Source organism: Miniopterus schreibersii (assembly GCF_964146895.1).
Source record: "Miniopterus schreibersii genome assembly, chromosome: 7".
Lineage (NCBI taxonomy): Eukaryota > Metazoa > Chordata > Mammalia > Chiroptera > Miniopteridae > Miniopterus > Miniopterus schreibersii.
The window spans coordinates 2,001,615-2,018,749 of NC_138108.1; the positions used below are offsets into that span (position 1 = coordinate 2,001,615).

At 53.0% G+C, this 17,135-nt stretch overlaps 1 protein-coding gene across 1 annotated transcript; it reads right to left on the minus strand.

Moving 5' to 3' along the window:
- Nucleotides 1-6,912: 6,912 nt before the first annotated feature.
- COPS8 (COP9 signalosome subunit 8) lies at nt 6,913-15,428 on the minus strand. The gene is made up of 8 exons (XM_081142360.1): nt 15,234-15,428; nt 14,231-14,301; nt 13,086-13,134; nt 11,865-11,997; nt 10,686-10,793; nt 9,411-9,473; nt 8,505-8,552; nt 6,913-7,856 (listed from the first exon to the last, which is right to left on the minus strand). Exons 1-8 carry the CDS (start codon nt 15,309-15,311, stop codon nt 7,777-7,779), a joined length of 630 nt encoding a protein of 209 aa, XP_080998486.1. The 5' UTR covers nt 15,312-15,428; the 3' UTR covers nt 6,913-7,776.
- Nucleotides 15,429-17,135: the final 1,707 nt, after the last annotated feature.

The window sequence follows — 17,135 nt, forward strand, 5'->3', positions numbered from 1 at the left end:
GGAATCATGTGTGCTCGGCGAAGCCCCAGTGCCAAGGAGGCCGGGACCCAGGATCGATCCCTTTACTGGCCAATGCACTTGACCACCCATCATGACCTCTGCTGACATGGCCAATCCTGTCCCTTTCTAAGAGGTGTGTCTATGAGATGGAGCCGAGTTACAAGGACAAATTCAAGTGGGTCATTCACGGGCTCTCAGACCCTGCCCCTGAGGTCCACTGGGAACACCAGCCCTCTGGCTGGCGGCTGGGACGGCAGCCCCCATCCTGCTCCCCTAGGAACTCCATCAGGCTTGTCAAACACTCGGTGCTCTTGGCGTGTAAATGCAAAAACAAAAACAAAAAACAAAACCAGCAGAGAGGGGCAGGAGGCGATGAGAAGTCTTGGCCTCTGCCCTTCAGTGCGGAGGTGAGACGGAGCTTCAGGGGAAGGAACGGAAACTCTTTTCCTTTCTTTACACACAGAACGCGGGGAATGAACCTAGAGGCCGAACAAGAGGGCCGGGAAGCAATGCGCCCCATCGGCGTGAGCACGCCTGTCCCCAGATTGTGGTTTCTAAGCAGCCTTATCCCGTGAAGGGAACCGAGCCCTTCGGAGAGACGGATGCCACCAGGACTGGCCAGGAAATGTCCAAGACTGTACAGGGACGGCTCGTGGTGCCAGGAAGTAAGACCGTGAGCCACACGGTGGGGTCAGGTCACAAGGGGAGCCAGCGTGAAGGTCTCCCAATGAGTGAATCTGGGACAAGGTCGGCGACAAAGCACATGACAGCGACGGGTTACAGCTCCTAGAATACACTGAATACCCAAGAGTCCCTCTCAATGCAAAAGAAATAATTGAATAAGTAAATGGAAGCAAAAGAACAGCCGCTGCTTACAGTTAAGTTCCAGTTAATGCCTGCAGAACGGGCGATGGGAACAGGAAATCACTGTTTTGCTGACACAGACTAATAACCGGCGAAACTCAAAGGACAGTAAAGACGAGAGGGGGACATTCACGTGGCGCCACAGTCCCTCCCTCCCCACGTGTTACTTACAAAGGGAAACACACTGAGCTGACCGTAGAGACCCGGCAGACACACTGTCACCGAGTCACCGTGACCACTACTGGTAACAGGACGCGTGGACCAGGTCAGCCCCCGGGCGTGACGCCGGGAAGGGCAGGGCGCTGCCTCGGGGTGTCCGTGGCACACGCGGAACCGCAGTCTCACCACGAGACGGCGTCAGGCGAACGGAACCTGAGACACAGGCCGCAGAATAGCCGCCGGTATCGTCTCCCAAGTCGAGGTCACGGACAGGGGCGGGGGAGCTGTCCCAGGCGGGGGGCAGGGCGGCCGGTGGGTGCGGGGTCCGGATGGCAGTGACCGGTGTGCGGGCGGCTTCAGTGCCGCGCCAGCCCGGACCCCCCGGCGCCGCCGACTGCTGCCGGTTCTGCCGCTCGTGGGGCGGAGGCTGCGCCTCTGAGCTACTTGTGACACGCGCTGGGACACGGGAGCTTTCCAAAGAGAAAACTCGAACCCTAACCCACCAAACCCCAGAGCACGGCATGGCTTACAGGGCGTCAAAATCTTCTGTTGGGAGCCCCGTGCATGAGTCGCTTTGGGGAGACGGCCGTCTTCACAGTCCCGAGCCTCAGAAACTAACGAGCGATCGGCAGAGCTCACTGCAGTCGGGGGGCACAGCTGGGGGAAGGGCTGCCCGGGGACGCGCAGAGACGACCCCATCCAAAGGCAACAGCGCCGGGGGGGGCCGGGCTGGACGCGTCGCAGGCCCGCAGGCGCGTTGGAAAGAGCCGAGGGGCATGTCCAGAACCCTCGGGGCAGCCTGAGAACCTCCCGGGCACGGCAGGCACGGGGCTGCGGAGACGTGCCTGGGGCTCCTCCGGCGGAACCGGGGGCAGGTCAGCGCGCCCTTCCCGCTCCGGGCGGCGCCAGCTTCACGGGTGCGTAAGCCAGGGACGGCCAGGGCTGGGGAGGACGCGGATTACCCACGACGCCAGAGAGCTCCCGAGGGAGACCCTCCCCCGGCTGTGGGCTTTACCCCAGGGCGAGCCACGGCCAAAGGTTGGGCTTCGGTCGCATTTCCTCCCACCCCTGAACTCGGCCTGGCCTGCACCCGGCCTGCAGGCGCCCTCCCTCACAGCCGCCGCCAGCGCTCCGCTCAGGGTGACACTCTAACCTTTTGTAGCTTTCGTGTCCATTACTCAACCAAATCCCCCAAATGATCCAACAGAGTACAGGGAAAATTGTTCATGATTCCTGGGAACTGGGAAAAGGCGCCAACTGGGCTCCTAAATTTCCGATGATTTACAGTAAGAAATGGCACCAGGAAGAAATGAATTAAGGGAGACGTGCCCATCCCGCCACTGGCCCTCCCCGAGGGGCTGCCGATGAATTTCAGTCCTGCGGCAGCCCCTCTGGGGTCCCCTCACCCTAGGTGACCGCCCACAGAGAGGCGGGGAGGGGGCTCTGGGAGCAGAGCAGGACATTCTGCCGCGTCTGTTGTGCTGACGTCTGTCGGCCGGCCCTGGGAGAGGAAGGCTCCATGCCCCCAGCTGGCTGAGGCGGCCACAGCAGATCCCACTGTATCCACCAGAAAGAAGTCACAAAGTGTAAATCCCACCCTTTTTAAGACCTGGGACTGATCTCCTTCTGTAAGGCTCGAAAGCATCGAAAACTTGCCAGTTTCCGCAGGTGAGAAGATGGAGACCCGTGGGCCTGTTCAGGGAAACCAAACCTCTAGAAAACAGAGGTATTTCCAGAAACGGGAGAAAATGTAAAAAACAGAAAGAACCCAAGTTAAGAAATTTGAGATACATATTCAGAGTGGGACTTGAGGAGACAGTCCTTCGTCACGGCGCTTGGGGGGAGAGAGAATTCTCAGTATTTTCCACCCAGCGCAACTACCAACAGAGGCCGGAGGCAAAATAAAGACCTGCTGACATTCAAGCAATTAGAATATTGTCTCCTGCAGGTCCTTTTGGGAGCAGAAAATGTGCTTAGGGATAAAATTCAGCAAAATAAAAAATAAATCCAAGGAAAAAAACACAACACTCCCAAGGATCAGTGGAAATAAACCAGAAGAGCAGTGACCAGACATGTCAGGGTACCAACGCTGAGACCCAGGACGCGAAAGTGAAAGGCGACCCCGGCACGGAACAGACTTGCACCACGCGTGTCGGGCAGAGGCCCACCTCTAGAACACATGCAGAGCTCCTAAAAACCAGTAACAGTAAAACAGTAACACCCACCCAATAATGAAATGGACAAAAAATTGCAAACAATGACATCCAATGACTAATAAGCCTATGAAAAGATGCTCGACTGCATCAGTCATTCGAGTAGCAAAAATGCATCAGAAGGATTAAAACAATAAAAAATTTAAAATAGACACTAAGTGTTGGCAAGAACGTGGAACACCTGTGACTTTCATACACCGCTTACGGGAGTGTCGATGGTACAACCACTCAGAGGACAGGTTAAGTTGAACAGAAACCCTTGAACCAAAGGTTTGGAACCCCAGACCTGGGCTCTTCCTGCTGCTTACCAGAAACGTGTGGGGCTCTGTGCGCGGGGAACCTGGGCAAGAACGTTGGTGTAGGGCCAGCCAGGGCCCCAGAAGGAAACACATGCCAATCTGGAGTGGGGTGAGGTGAGAGAGTTTAATAAAGGGCAGTGGACCAGGCAGGGCCCTGTCCCCCAGGCTGCCACATATGGGCCAAGCCTGCAGCTGAAATCCGTGCTGGGTCCCAGCAGCACTTCTCACTGCCACCCCAGGGGACCTGTGTCATTTAAACTGGAGTTGCAACTGGATCACAGGGGCTCCCACTAGGGGGCACTGGACAGTGCCACTGAAGCTGGGACTATCTCATTTTGGGTCCTTCATGCCAGGGGACCAGCGGGCAGACAGGAATTGCCCTGTTGACCTTCTGAGCCAGGTCATTCTTTGTGGCGGGGACTGTCCCCTGTACTGGAGTTTAACCGCCTCCTGGCCTCTGCACCTTCCATCTCCAATTGTGACAATCGAAAATATCTCCAGACAGTGCCAATGAACCTTGGGGAGAAAACTGCTCCAGGGTGAGAACCACTGATTTAGGGTGTCATCCTTAACAAGGGAGACAAAATCCAAGGTTTTAGACAAATAAATGGTCAGGGAATGTCTTTGGATTTGCTTTATAATGGGGGGGGGGGGGGCTGTGTTCCGGCTGAGCAGCTAGGGCAGGTGAGGCTGGGATCCCAGGCTGGCCTTCAGGTAACTGCTCCCATCATCCAAGGTGACTTTACCAGACACCCTGGGTGGGGGGGGCATGACAACCAATATCCTAGGACTGACCTGGGTCAGGTGGCAGTGAAAAGAGCCTTGTTGCAAGACCTGGCCCTGAGAAAGCAATTTTGGGGAAGGTAAGGGAGGGGAAAATGGAGGGAAGGCCCCATGCATGTGCACACAGACTCTCACACAGACACACACAGACACACACTCAGACTCACACACACACGCTCCCTAAGTCTCACACTCACCCCCACAGACCATCTCTCTCTCACACACCCAACACTCCTTGCTTCCCACCCTGAGCAGTGTCCCCATCCCGCTCCCGTCCGAGGAGGAAGCGCCACATCAAGGCTTTGGCACTTGGCTCCCCAGCTCCCTTTCCAGGCCTCATGCAGCCATGAGTCACAGCCTCCTGTTTACTTAATCACTTGGAGCAGCTGGGCTCCTTCCAGGCCTTTCTTGGGCAGCAGGACTTGGAGTGCGGAAGGGGAAGGGGTGGGAGAGAAACGCAGGGTCCTTCTCGCCTGGGACAGAGGAGGGAGGAGAACTGAGGCACAGGCCGGAAAAAGTATGTAGCCCGGATCCCGCAGGCCGATGCAGGAGATGGTGAAGCGCCGGCCTCAGGCAGAACTGAAGCCACAAGGACACAGCCCTGCATTTCCACCCAGTCTCTGCTGCAGGGCAGTGGGCCCCAGTCCCGTGCGTCTGCTGGAACCTGGATTGCAGGCGGCATCCAACAGGCATCCGGCTGCCAGAGGGAGCTGGGGCTTCTTGGGCCTCTCTCCTTGGACATCACTCACCGCCAGCCTCACCAGCACCCCGACTGTTTTTCAATCCTGTTATCTAAGGGACACAGGGCCCCGAGATGGGCGGGTATCACCCTATGGACCTCGCCGGCGGTCCTGGGCTGCTCCTCCCAGGGGCTGGGCGCAGGTGCTCGGATCACGAGAACAGGGTTAATCAACGCCAGTTTCTGGCGAGCCCCCGTCATGTGACTCACAGTGGAAAGTGGCCGGGTTCCTTGGTTCAGAGGCAGCTCTTCCCTCCAGCCCCACCCAGGAGGCAACGGTGACTCACTCAAGTCAGGACCACAGCCCTGCTCAGGTGGGCGCTCGGCACGATCACAGAGGTTCCCCGGTTCCTTGAAGAGCTGCCTGAGCAATCCTGGCTCCCGCCCTCTCAGCTGACCCAGGTCACGGTCAGCACCTGGCTTTGGCCTGTCCTTAGATATTAGGTAGAACTTCTCTGCCTCTCCCACTACACTCTGAAAGCCTCCTTCCCTCAGAGAAGCACCACCAGGGGAAGATTAGTACTTTGATTAACCACAAAAAAAGATGAGGTTCTCCACGGCCATTAACTCCATCAGCAGCAAACCTCCATCTCCCGCCGCCAGCTGCAGGGCTGTCGAGGCTCCCGGGGAGGAAGCCCAGGCAGGGCGCACGCTAAGGACAGACAGTCCAGTCCGGGAGCTGCCCCAGCCGAGTTAACAGACGCCTCCTCCGCGCATTTCAATGCAGTTTAACTGCAGCTTGTTTTCAAATCCCCCCAACACTGATGGCTGAGACTACTGGGCAACTGCTCATCTCCGGGGGGCACTTCAGCCTTTGCTGCCATGATTAATATGGACAGAGGCGGGGTGAGGGGCGCGGACCCTGTCAGCTGTTCTGAGCAACCGAGGGGAGGCGGAGACCAGGGAACTGTCCCTCATGTGGCTGGTGCCGGACGTTCTCCAGAGGTCCCTGGTGAGAGGTTATGAACTTGGTTCCAGGGTCCGACTGTGAGGCCTCTCGCTGTTCCCATGCACTGGTCACAGGTGGCTGGGTCCCAACGGAGCCACGCTGGGAGGGAGACCCACGTGGGACGACTGCACAGACTTGGCGCGAGGAAAGAACGTATGATGTGAGAGCTCACTCATCTCTCTGGTGTTGGCGGCACATTGAGCTGATGGTACTGTGGACTGGGCTGAACAATACATTCAAGTTAATTTCATTTTTTCCTTTTTCAGTTTTTTGTTGTGGGCACTAGAAAGCTTAAGATGCCCTGTGACACCTTCTATTTCTGTTGGACAGGGCTGGTATCCAGTTGAAAAGGTCTGTGTTTTGAGTTAAAACCGGTCTTTCCTAAGCTTCACTTGAGTTTGGACACAACCCTGCCAGACGACAGCCCGATGTCTGTAGACGACCGTCACCCCCACCCCATCTTTCCTTCCCATACCGACAGGCCCTCCTCGCCACACTCCTTCTACAGCACCTGTTAAAAGGTGATTTATCAAACTTAGGAAACGACAAAATGATTGCAATCCTGCTAGCAGTGTCTTTCATAGCCTTGCTGTCAATGGCTCCCCAGGGGTGGAGCCTTGTTTTAGGAGCTGTGACCACCTGGCCCGTCAACGTGGCTCTTAGTTTGACCTAAAGAACCTAAGGATGAGCCCTGTTCTTATGACCTTGGGCGCAAAGCGAACGTTCTGTGAACAGACCTCTTAAAATGAGTGGAAACGGGGATCACGTAATTGCCACTGTAAAGGTCTTTTCTATTTAATTAAGAAACTCTTATTTTAAGAGACAGCGACAAACTAAAATGTCAACAGAAAACCAGAACCGTAAAGTGCTAGAAACTGCCTTAGATGAAACAGATTAAGAAATCAATTAAATATTTTAAATATTTATTGAACAAACGCAAAATAAATGAACGTGGGGCGGTTTTAACCTGAAGATACAATAAACAACTTCAAACACCCAGAGGCTGTCACACAGGAATGAGACGCGTTCAGTATTTCTCAAAAGGCAGAACTGAGCCAGGGGATGAACCAGCACCTGGCAGGCTGAGGACGGTGGAGCAGAGTCACTTCTCTCAACAGCTTCCTCCGCACAGTGCCTCCCGCACGCAGGCTCCCTCTTCTGAGAAGAAACAGTTCGACGTAACACTTCCTGAACATCTTAAATCAGGCCCCTTTTCAGGGCAAGGCCTCCAGGCCAGCAATGGACACCCTCACCTCAGAGAAGATCCTCAAGTCAACGATCCGGTTCACTAGGAAACACCTTTAGTTCCCCAGCTAGATCTCAGCATCCTGTATCAGTGGCTCACGGGAGTGGAGGAGAAAAGAGAGCGTAGTCTCCAAAGGGGGTACATCGGGATCACCCCCCATTCAGACATGCCCCAGGGACAGCCCTCCTCAAACCCCAGATGGGAGCACCAGGTGTGGGAGGGACAGAGGGTGGCCAGGCTGTGCTGCACGGGGCAGGCGAGTCGCAACTACAAGTCCTGGGAACATACTTAGACTCCATCGCCCTGACGGCCACATCCAACTATCAGCTACCAAAGGAGAACCGTCTCACAGCCACTCAGCACGGTGTCTAGGGACAAGTACATACAATACGCTTTACGTTACAGCTGCATTTTATCACATACTCAGTACGGATGCTGAGGTGTGCAATCCACCCGATAAACTGAAAATACAAAGGACGTCCGCTGGGAAACAGGGCTCTGAGGTGGAGTGTGGCCAGGAGGCGTCAGTTCTCGAGGAAAGCCACGTAGTCCGTGAGCCGGGCCAGCTGCTGCTCATTGGGGATGGGTGGGACCGGGGCGGGCTCTGTGCATGCAAGAGTCACAAAGTCAGTGACCAGAGTGACGCAGCTCTGGTTCTGCACCCTCAATATCTTTACTTTTAAAATAAGAAAACTTTACCAAATTTTCCAATTTTGCACATTTTTGAAAAACAAGCCAAGAAATCTCCAAGTTTTACAAGTTTTCCCAAACTGGGCGTAGAACCTCATTGTTTGCTGTTACTGAGCTAACGGGTGACATCCCTTTGAAGAGAACACTGCTCTCCCTGGGAGACCCCCACCTGTGACAGGTGATTCTACAGACAGATCAAGTGCTTTCCCAGTGGCAGGCACCACTCTGGGAGGACATCACCCTGTCCATGGACAGAACTGCAGGCCCCACTGTCAGGGTCCCTTTGGGATGGCAGGTGGCACCCGTCAGCGGGAAGCTGCTGAGGCCCGATCCCAGCTCCCGCACCTGACACTAAGGAGGCTGCATGGCCGGGCCACAGGGTGCTAGTGCTCAAGGTGAGCTCCACAGGGGAGCCCCCACGTTCACTTTTGCAACCAGGTGTATTATTATAAACACCAAGTAAAAAATTTAATCTCTTTACAGGTTAGAACTAAAAAAAGATACAAACTAAAAAAAAAAAATTAAGAACGAAACGTATTTTAAATGAGCATAAAACACATACCTGATAGAGGAATAAACCTGTTAAAGGAAACATCCAGGGCGCCTGCAACTAGATAAGCAAAATTTAAACTCCACTTAGAGTCATTGCAGAGTTTTCACACACGTCATGCGTTTTTAAGGCAACATGCATTACGACCACTTGTTTCTCAGCAGAGGTAACGCAGTGCTCTACTTGAGTAGCTTCTCTCAACTGGATCACTGGCCCTGCCTTCCCACTCTGCACCCTCGCAGGGCTGAGCACCCCGAGATCTGTGCAACACCCAACAGTGGGGGAGCAATGTCCAATAACAGGAGCTCAGTGCTGAGCAGATCGAAAGGCTCTGGGGTGGGCACTGAGCCCGGCTCTCAGCCCCTGGCAGAAGGAGCCCCTGGCCAGGAGAAGACCAGCCAGGATGGGCTGGGCCCATGCAGAGAGGAAGGCAAGGGGCTGGGAGCTCAGACTGAGACAGCACAGCCAGCCCGCCCAACTTAAGCCTTAGGAGGAAGACCAAGTAAATCGACTGCGTGAAGGTGGAACCGAGTCTTGCTTAGAAGGGTCTACGTGCCTACAGCACAAGAGGAAAGGGAACGTCTGAGTTACGTAACTTTTCAGGCAGCCGTTTAGATATTAAGGACAAACAGAATCAGGCCCGTAAACCAAAGAACGGGAGACGAATACTTAGTAAAAGTTAAGTGATAACAAGAATTATGAAACACCCACATAAAAGTTTTTTTACAAAAAATACATTTTTAATAATTAAGGTAAAACTAAGTGACCTTTCAGATCCTCTGAACCCTGAGTGCCTATCGTTCTGTATTTACGAGTTATTTTCATTTTGCTAGGACAGCAGAATTTCTTATCGAATGACTCAGTCAGGGTCTGAAACTAAAGCGGCCAAGGCTGCGCACGGGGAAGGGCGCCACCTACCTGGCTTCTTGGGCATGACCATCCTCGTGGTGGAGTCCGCTTGCCATCCTTGTTCTAAGATACCTAAAGGTGCGCATTTAACACAAATGAACAACCAGAACCTCTACACTTTCATCTCCTGGCCATGGCGTCATTTTCTCAGGAGGCCTGACACACATGCAGTTTGGCCTGCCAGTCATGTGCAGTTTTACTAGAAAGACATGCTATAGGCGGCACTGTCAGGTAAACTTAATTTTGAAATGCCTGTGAGGCAGACAAAGCTCTGTTTTTCTCTATCAGGTATCAGGCTGGCACAGCCACTAGCAGGCAATGAGTTTTCTACACAGGAAGTATTCTGGTATTAACAGGACCAGCTATTACGATCAGACAGAAGGCAGGCACGCGTGCACTTTCTGTAACTGCATCAGTAACGACAACGGTGACCAAACACCACAAACAACAGCGACAGGCAGAGGCGACCAGCAGACACGTACTGGGTGCCTTTAAAGGGTCACTTTACACCCCATCCTAACAACTGTCTGAAGTGGGACATCGGCTGTAACTGAACAGACGTGGGAAGTGAAGTGTAGAGAGTTCTGGTGACATGTCCTGGGTCACACGGCGAGCATGTGGGTGGGGCCACACTTCTACCCAGTGTGGACTCTGGGGTACAGTATTTATTACATAACAAACTTTGGATCAATTTTGAGAGAAGAGCCAAGTAAATAAATGCCTATGAGTGAGCGGCGGTGTGATTTCCTGAGAATTCGCATTAGCCTGTGCTAGGCTGGACGGTGGAGGGTAAGACATGGTGCCTGATGGAGCTCCCTTTGGCTGGAGGAAAAAAAAGCCCACCAGTACAAACAACGCCCCACGGCACCCGCAATACTCGACCACAGTCCCGCGCTGGAGAAAGGAAAATGCGGCAGCACGTCTGGAGATGGCGGGCAGGAGTGGGCAGGGGGGGTGCCAGCTCCCGGGTATGGTGATCAGCACGAAGCGCGAGGGAAAGAAGGGCGGGAACGGGAGGCCGGGAGGAGCCCACCTGCACCGCCAGAGGGGGTGGGGTTTCTGACTGAGCAATGAGGTCAACTGTTCTCTCTGACTAATCTGGCGGCACAGTCACTGCCCCTGTACCGGCTGGGTGGGAAATCACTCTGAGCCTGCCTTCAGGGCGCCTGCCGCCCGGCCTGCTGGGTGCTGGGCAGCATGCTTCACGTCGCCTCTCTAAAGAACATGCACAACAAACACTTCCACTTGCCATTTTCCCTGAAAATAAAAGCAGGCCAAGCATACCTTTCACAGCCTCTTCCACAGGGAGCCCAACGAACGCCGCGAAGTCATCGGCAATGATCGAGGTATAGGCCTGAGAGACCAGGGCGAAGGCGCGTCTCCGTGTTGCCTCTGTGGGGGAGCGGAGGGTCGGCAGAGTAACCAAAAAGCTGACGCTTTTAAAATGCGTAACTGAGTGACATCACTGTCCTTGTGCAAATGTTATTAGCAGACTGGGTCAGCCCAGAGACCTGCTTTTAGGCCTGTGTCCAGCAGGTAAGGGGCTCAAACGCTGCGGAATGAGCAAATGAACCTCCCATATTTCCTCTGAGACAAAAACCTTTCTCAGAGGACAAGGAAAATTACAGACAGGAAAGTGAATACACAAGACTGAAGCCCTGAGGAGTTTTCATTGAAATATATTTACGTGTTTGTAATGAAGGTTGTTGAACGGCCCTGATTCTAGTTACCAACATGGAGTGAGTGGCGCATAACTAGTGTGCTCTCTCAGGAGGGTCTCACAGGGTCCTGCCGCGAGCAGCACGGCACACCTGGTGACCAGAGCATGACTCTACCTCTCCAGCCTGCTCTCCACGCCCGACTTTGTTCAGGTTCAAGTCAAGGTCAAGCCCTGAATATTGGAACCTCACAGGAAGGGGCTGCCAACAGTTCCAGCAACAATTTAATTCTTGGTAGGAAACCCTCCCTCCCTGGAGAGATGTGTGGACTTCCCCAGGCTTCAGTTTCTACTGTAAATGATTCAGGAATGAGACAGTACATGATGGTAGGACATGGAACCTGCTGGGCTGCCTTCCTGCCTAGGGCTTTCAGCAACACCTATCGAAGGCTGAGGTCAACAAAGTCCAAAGCAGTCTCTACTTTCAAAAACATGGGTTTAAAAAATCTGAACCCCTGCCTTGCACTTATTGAAGTGTTACCAGATTTCACTTAGTAGCAAAAAAGCCTGACACGAGCAATTTCCATCTAAAATTAAATGGAGACAGCCAGAGAGGACCTGAACTTGGACTGACGCAGCATGGGACGAAACTACGTGATTACAACAAATCTAAACAAGAATTCTGAAAACTGCCCTTTCCCTGAGCAGACGTATCTGTTTTAACCCACCACTGCCTCACTCCAACCCTGAGGCACCTGGGGGACAGGTCTAGTCTAACTCAGCCCTTAGCCCCGAAGCGACGCTACCTCTGAGAGCTTCCATGATCGGCTGCACCGTCTCAGACCACTGGTGAGCGTTGATGGTCGTGTAGATTCCAGGGAAGTCCCTCTGCCAGATCCTCTGTCCCACGGACCAAATTCCCCCAAGTTCAGAGTTTGCCTGCAATAAACATTATCACTGCTTTTGAGGAAACTCACTTGTCAACAACTGTATCTTAAACATAATTTAATAGCATCTCTTTTAAGAGGTTTAATTACTTTCCAGCTCAATACTATGAAAAAGGTTTTCAAATGCTGTGAACGGTAGTCTATTTGTATTGGATATAAATTTTTATAATAGCAAATTAAGGCATAAGAATGCAATCCAAAATATTTCACAATTAAGTCTGAGAACTATCTTAAACACTGTTTTAAAAAAGATATTTATATTTCAATAGTATATATATGTAATACACAGAATATACATGACTGATATATACATGAAGGAATGCATTTTTTAGGACAAAAGTATAGCAAAATGGGTAACAGCAGACTGCCACTCTAGGATGTCGCACACTGCAGCCTCTCTAAGACCAAAGCTCCCACTAACAGCACTGACACCAGGCACTAAGTCACCGCTGTCCTTTATTTAAATCCATGGGCTGGAGAGGCATTAACAGAATGACCTGGAAAAGGAGAGAGCGTGAACATACTAATTTGATCTGCTGCTGAACAGAATAATGAATGAAGGAGTTTAGGCGAATTCTTGGTAATATTCTGTGAATGTTTAAAAATTTCATTTCACATTTATGCTAAACACAGTGAATCACTTGAAAGTAAAAATTTACCTCATTCCACTCTGTAAAAAACTTTTAAGAGGTTATTTCAGCTAATCTCCCACCCAAAATAAGAAACCTAAAATCTTAATTAGCAAAATTAATCTTAATGCTATGAGTAATCGTCATTTAAAAAATATTCTTCTGACTATTACCAGGTTCAAAATAAGTACCACACCAGTAAACTGCATAAATCAGTGACACATGAAATGTCTCAAGAAATCTGATCAGTATGAGTTGAGCACAGATTTCTATACCATCCAAGGGAAATTAAAATTTCTGATTAGAGGAATTTGAAGATCCATTTTTAAACTTTAAAATCAGTTTAATAACAATTTCTGTGAACCACATGGGGAAAAAAGCAAACTTTTATGAGGTGGCCAATTAAATGAGTGTCATCACTGATGGGAGTGATGAGATAGAAGGTACTTACGGACTTTATAGCAGGAGGAATCCTTTTCCAAAGGTATCTGGCGTTATTCCTAATTTGCATCCCCAAGAAGAAAACATCAATTAAAATAAAATAATCTCAGTAAATGTTTAAAATTCTAGATCCCAATACAAATATACAGAAGTATACTTTAAGGCACTCTACATAACACAGAGTGAAATTTTGTTTTACATCAATTTGTCCAGGGGAAGAAAGAGTAGTTTTCCAGATTAAAAGACATGAAATTTTTTTTAAAAAGTAACATTTTGCCATTTGTAGTAAATTTTTTATTAATGATCCAGATCTTAAGGCAACAGTAGACTAAAAACACAAAGATTTAAACAGAACTGCCCAAGTAATTTATCTATAAAAGTAAACAAATGTATATAGCTTCAACGCTCCGGCGTTCCTTGACAACACGTGCAGTGCACATGCTTTTCTCGGTATCAACCCCTCCTCCCACCGGTGGGCACAAAGCCACCAAAACTTCAAGGCAGTTTTTAAGAGTCTGGAAGCCTGAACTACAACAAACAAAAGATGACAATAAAGGAAACAGGTCACTTATATGATATGTGTGTGATAAAAACCTTGGTTTAGGTTTTTAAAAGATATGGAAAAAAGGGTTTAAAAGAATTTAAAACAAAATTTAACAGTATAAGGGGTGTAGAACTACAAGTCCCTCTATTCCTTTGCACAGTTATGCTTCCTGACTTTTCTTCAACAAACATGAATTAAGAATAATTAACAAGCATAAAACTTTCAAGAAATCTCATACATGTTGGTAATAAATTCCCCTTGGTTTTCTCCATCTTCCCTTTCCATTTCTCTTGGTCTACTGATTACACGTGAAGTAAACGAAGGCCATAAGTTTCAGAGAAAGACAAGAAAGAAGGTCAAGAGAATTAAAGGAATTTGAAACTGACATCGTATTTCTCATAACAAACTGGAGAGCTTTTAGAAGGTGTATGTAAAACAAGCGTGTTCTAAAATAATTAGTTTACAATTTGATACTTGACACAGATATATTAAGTATTACAGTAAAAGATGCAGCCCCTAGTGCCCATGTTTCAGCGCTATTTGAATGCATGAATAATTTCCTTATAACCTCGAAGAAACTGCCGCTCTAGCTCTAGGTAAACGGTACTTACATGTCATTATGGAGCAGATACAGAGCCAGGAGCTGACCGTACACCGGGGGCGTAGCAATTCCTCCAGGAGCCTAGGGGCCAGAGAGAAAGAGAGGAACCTCACTTACACTTACCCCAGAACCCAGAGCATCACGGATAAATCCGTCCTCCGCAGGGACTTCTCCCCCCTGGGCCTCGGTGTCTTTACAACACAAAGAGGAACCTTAAATGCCATCCTCTCCCCGGGCCTCTTAGGTAGACGGTCTCGCTAAGACAAGAAACAAGCATTTCCAACCGATTCCCAAAGCGGTCTCTCTCCTTCGGCCCGCTGGGTCGAGCACGTTGAACATCCAAGTAAATGAGTAAGAAACAGAAAAACGTCACCGCTGGGTTAGACATTTCTAACCTCACTCAACTTTAACTCGTTAAAAAACAAACAAACAAACAAACCTCCCCCCCCCCCCCATCTATGAAGCGTGTCCTAATAAGCCGCAGTTTTAGGCTGTTGCGCCCTTGGGCTAAGTCACGTTCTCATACAGGCCTTTTAAGCGCCTTCGGAAGGAAGAACCTCGACCGGAGCCGCGGCTGGAGACAAATCCACGCCCGCGAGCGGACACCGGGACCGCGGGGGTCCCGAGCCCTGGAGAGGCCCCCGCGGCCGCACCCTCGGCCCGTGCCCGTGCCCACGTCCTGACACAGCCCCGTTCCCCCGCCTCCCCGCACCGCCGGGGTGAGGGTGGGGGTGGGGGTGGGGGTGGGGCTGCGAGAGGCGAGGACGCGCCGGAGTCTCGGGCTCCCGGGCGGGAGACCAACGGCGGCGCCCCCGGGCGAGCGGGCTGCACGCCGAGCCCCCGGCGGGGCCCCTCCCGGCTGGAAGTGCGCGGCTCCCGCGCCCTCGGGCGCCAGCCCCGGCCCCGGCCCCGCCCCCGGCCCGCAGGCCCCGGGGCCCGGTTACCCTGGAGACCGGGGCCGCCCGGGGCCGAGGCGACCCCGCGGCCTCTCCCCGCGCGGAGCGAACGGCTACCTCGAGCTCCTGGTTCTCGCACTGATCCAGCAGCTTTTTGAAACTAAAGGCACTTTCTGCCATGACGGCCACGGGCATCTTCCCAGCCGGTCCCGCCGCCGCGCCTGCCCGAGAAGCAGACCCCAGGCCGTCCCTCGGGGCGTCGCGCCCGGGATGACGTCAGCCGCCGGCGCCGCGTGGGGCCCCTGCGCAGGCGCGGCGTCGGTTCCGGCGCGGCGTAGGCACGTCGCCGCGGCCGGCAGGGTCGCTGCTGCCGCTCTGGCCGGCGCTCTCGGTGCTCTGGAGGACCGGCCGGACCTCCGGGGGAAGCGGAGCCGCGCGCGGAGCCTGCGGGGCGCGCTCCAGGGCGCGGTGCGGGGCTGGGCGGCGGCCCAACGCCCTCGCCCCCGGAGAGGTTCCGCTCGGAGCTCCGGCTCCGCCCGCCCTGCTCCCCAGCCCTCCCGCCCTGCAGGGGGCGCCCGTCCTGCCACGTGGGGCCCCGCGTCCGAGCGCAGCGCCCCGGGCCATGGGCACGGGCATGGGCACGGGCAGGGGCGCCGCGCTCTGCAGACCCGCCGCCGGCCCAGCCTCAGGCATCCGTCCCGCGGCCGCAGGGCCACCGTCTTTTCCGAAGCATCCGTCAGGTCTGGCTGCGCTTCTGCTCCACCCCCAATCCCAGTCGCCCCCCAGGCCTCGTTCCCGCGCCTCTGCGACCCGCCGCCCGCGCACAGGCCGGCCTGGCTGCTCTGACCGCCGGGAAGGAGCCTAGGCTTGTCCTTCGCGTAAATAATCAGCACAGGCCGCCGTCGCTGGAACTGGACCCCGGCTCAGAGCCCTCGTCTGCAGGGAACCTCAGGCAGCCCCCCGCCGGGGGGCCGCAGCCTGGCCGCGAGGTGGAACCGCACCTCTGTGCTGGGGCGAGGCTGCTGCCCAGCTGCTCGGGGCTCCCGGGTGCCCGCAGACTTTGTGCTGGAGCCCATCACAGGGCCCCCCCGGGCCCAACCCAGGTGTCCCTGCAGCAGCACACACGGTAATGAACCCTGGGTTTTGATGTCTTAGCTCAGGCGTCCCCTGGGAGCCTTCCACTGCCGTCAGCAGGGTCACCTGGGGTGACCCTATGCCCCCTGGACTGTGAGAACCACAGCCCAGAAAGTGAGCCTCCTGCCAGCCGACCTACCCCAGCTTCCTTGCAAATAGCAGGAGATGGTAAATTCTCTCCAAGGGGTGATTTATGTTTCCTGGAAATAGACTGGGAGCCGGAGTTGCCTAACTGAAAGACAACCTTCTGCGGGGAAAAACTAGAAAATTCACTGAAAGACAACCTTCTGCGGGGAAAAACTAGAAAATTCGGAAACCAAGTCAGAACTCACGGTGTTTCGGAGGAACCAAAATTGAAACTGTTTCATGTTTTTATGCCATTTATGAGTGAATATTTAGAACCCAGCCCTCAGAATCCTAGCACTGACCTTGTGACCTTGGGTGAGCCCCCCCTCTGCACCTGGGAAACCAGGTAACATCCAGGCTGCCCTGCAAGGCTGCTCTGAGGACTGAGTGAGGTTAGTCTGAGTCCAGCGTCTCGGCTAACCCATGGCTATTACTGTTCATGATCTGAAAGCAGCCAGGTGAAGGAAGGGTAGGTTGGGACGTCCCTCATTCGCACAGGGTTTTAAGACACATCTTTTTGATAAAGCAAACATTATACCTATGTTTTCTGGAGCTAAGATAGCCCTGAGGAAGTAACTTTCAGTTTTCTCCTCTCCAAGGTAGAGGGCATTTGAAAGCAGGTGAGTCAAGAAGAGTCTGGAGGCCTCCTGGGCGCTCCCGCAGACCTGCCCAGCAGGGGGTGCTGCTGCGCCGCCTAGGACCTTAAGCTTCCCTCCCCACCGGGACATGGACAGGCCTTGGGGTGGAGCAGTTAGCTCC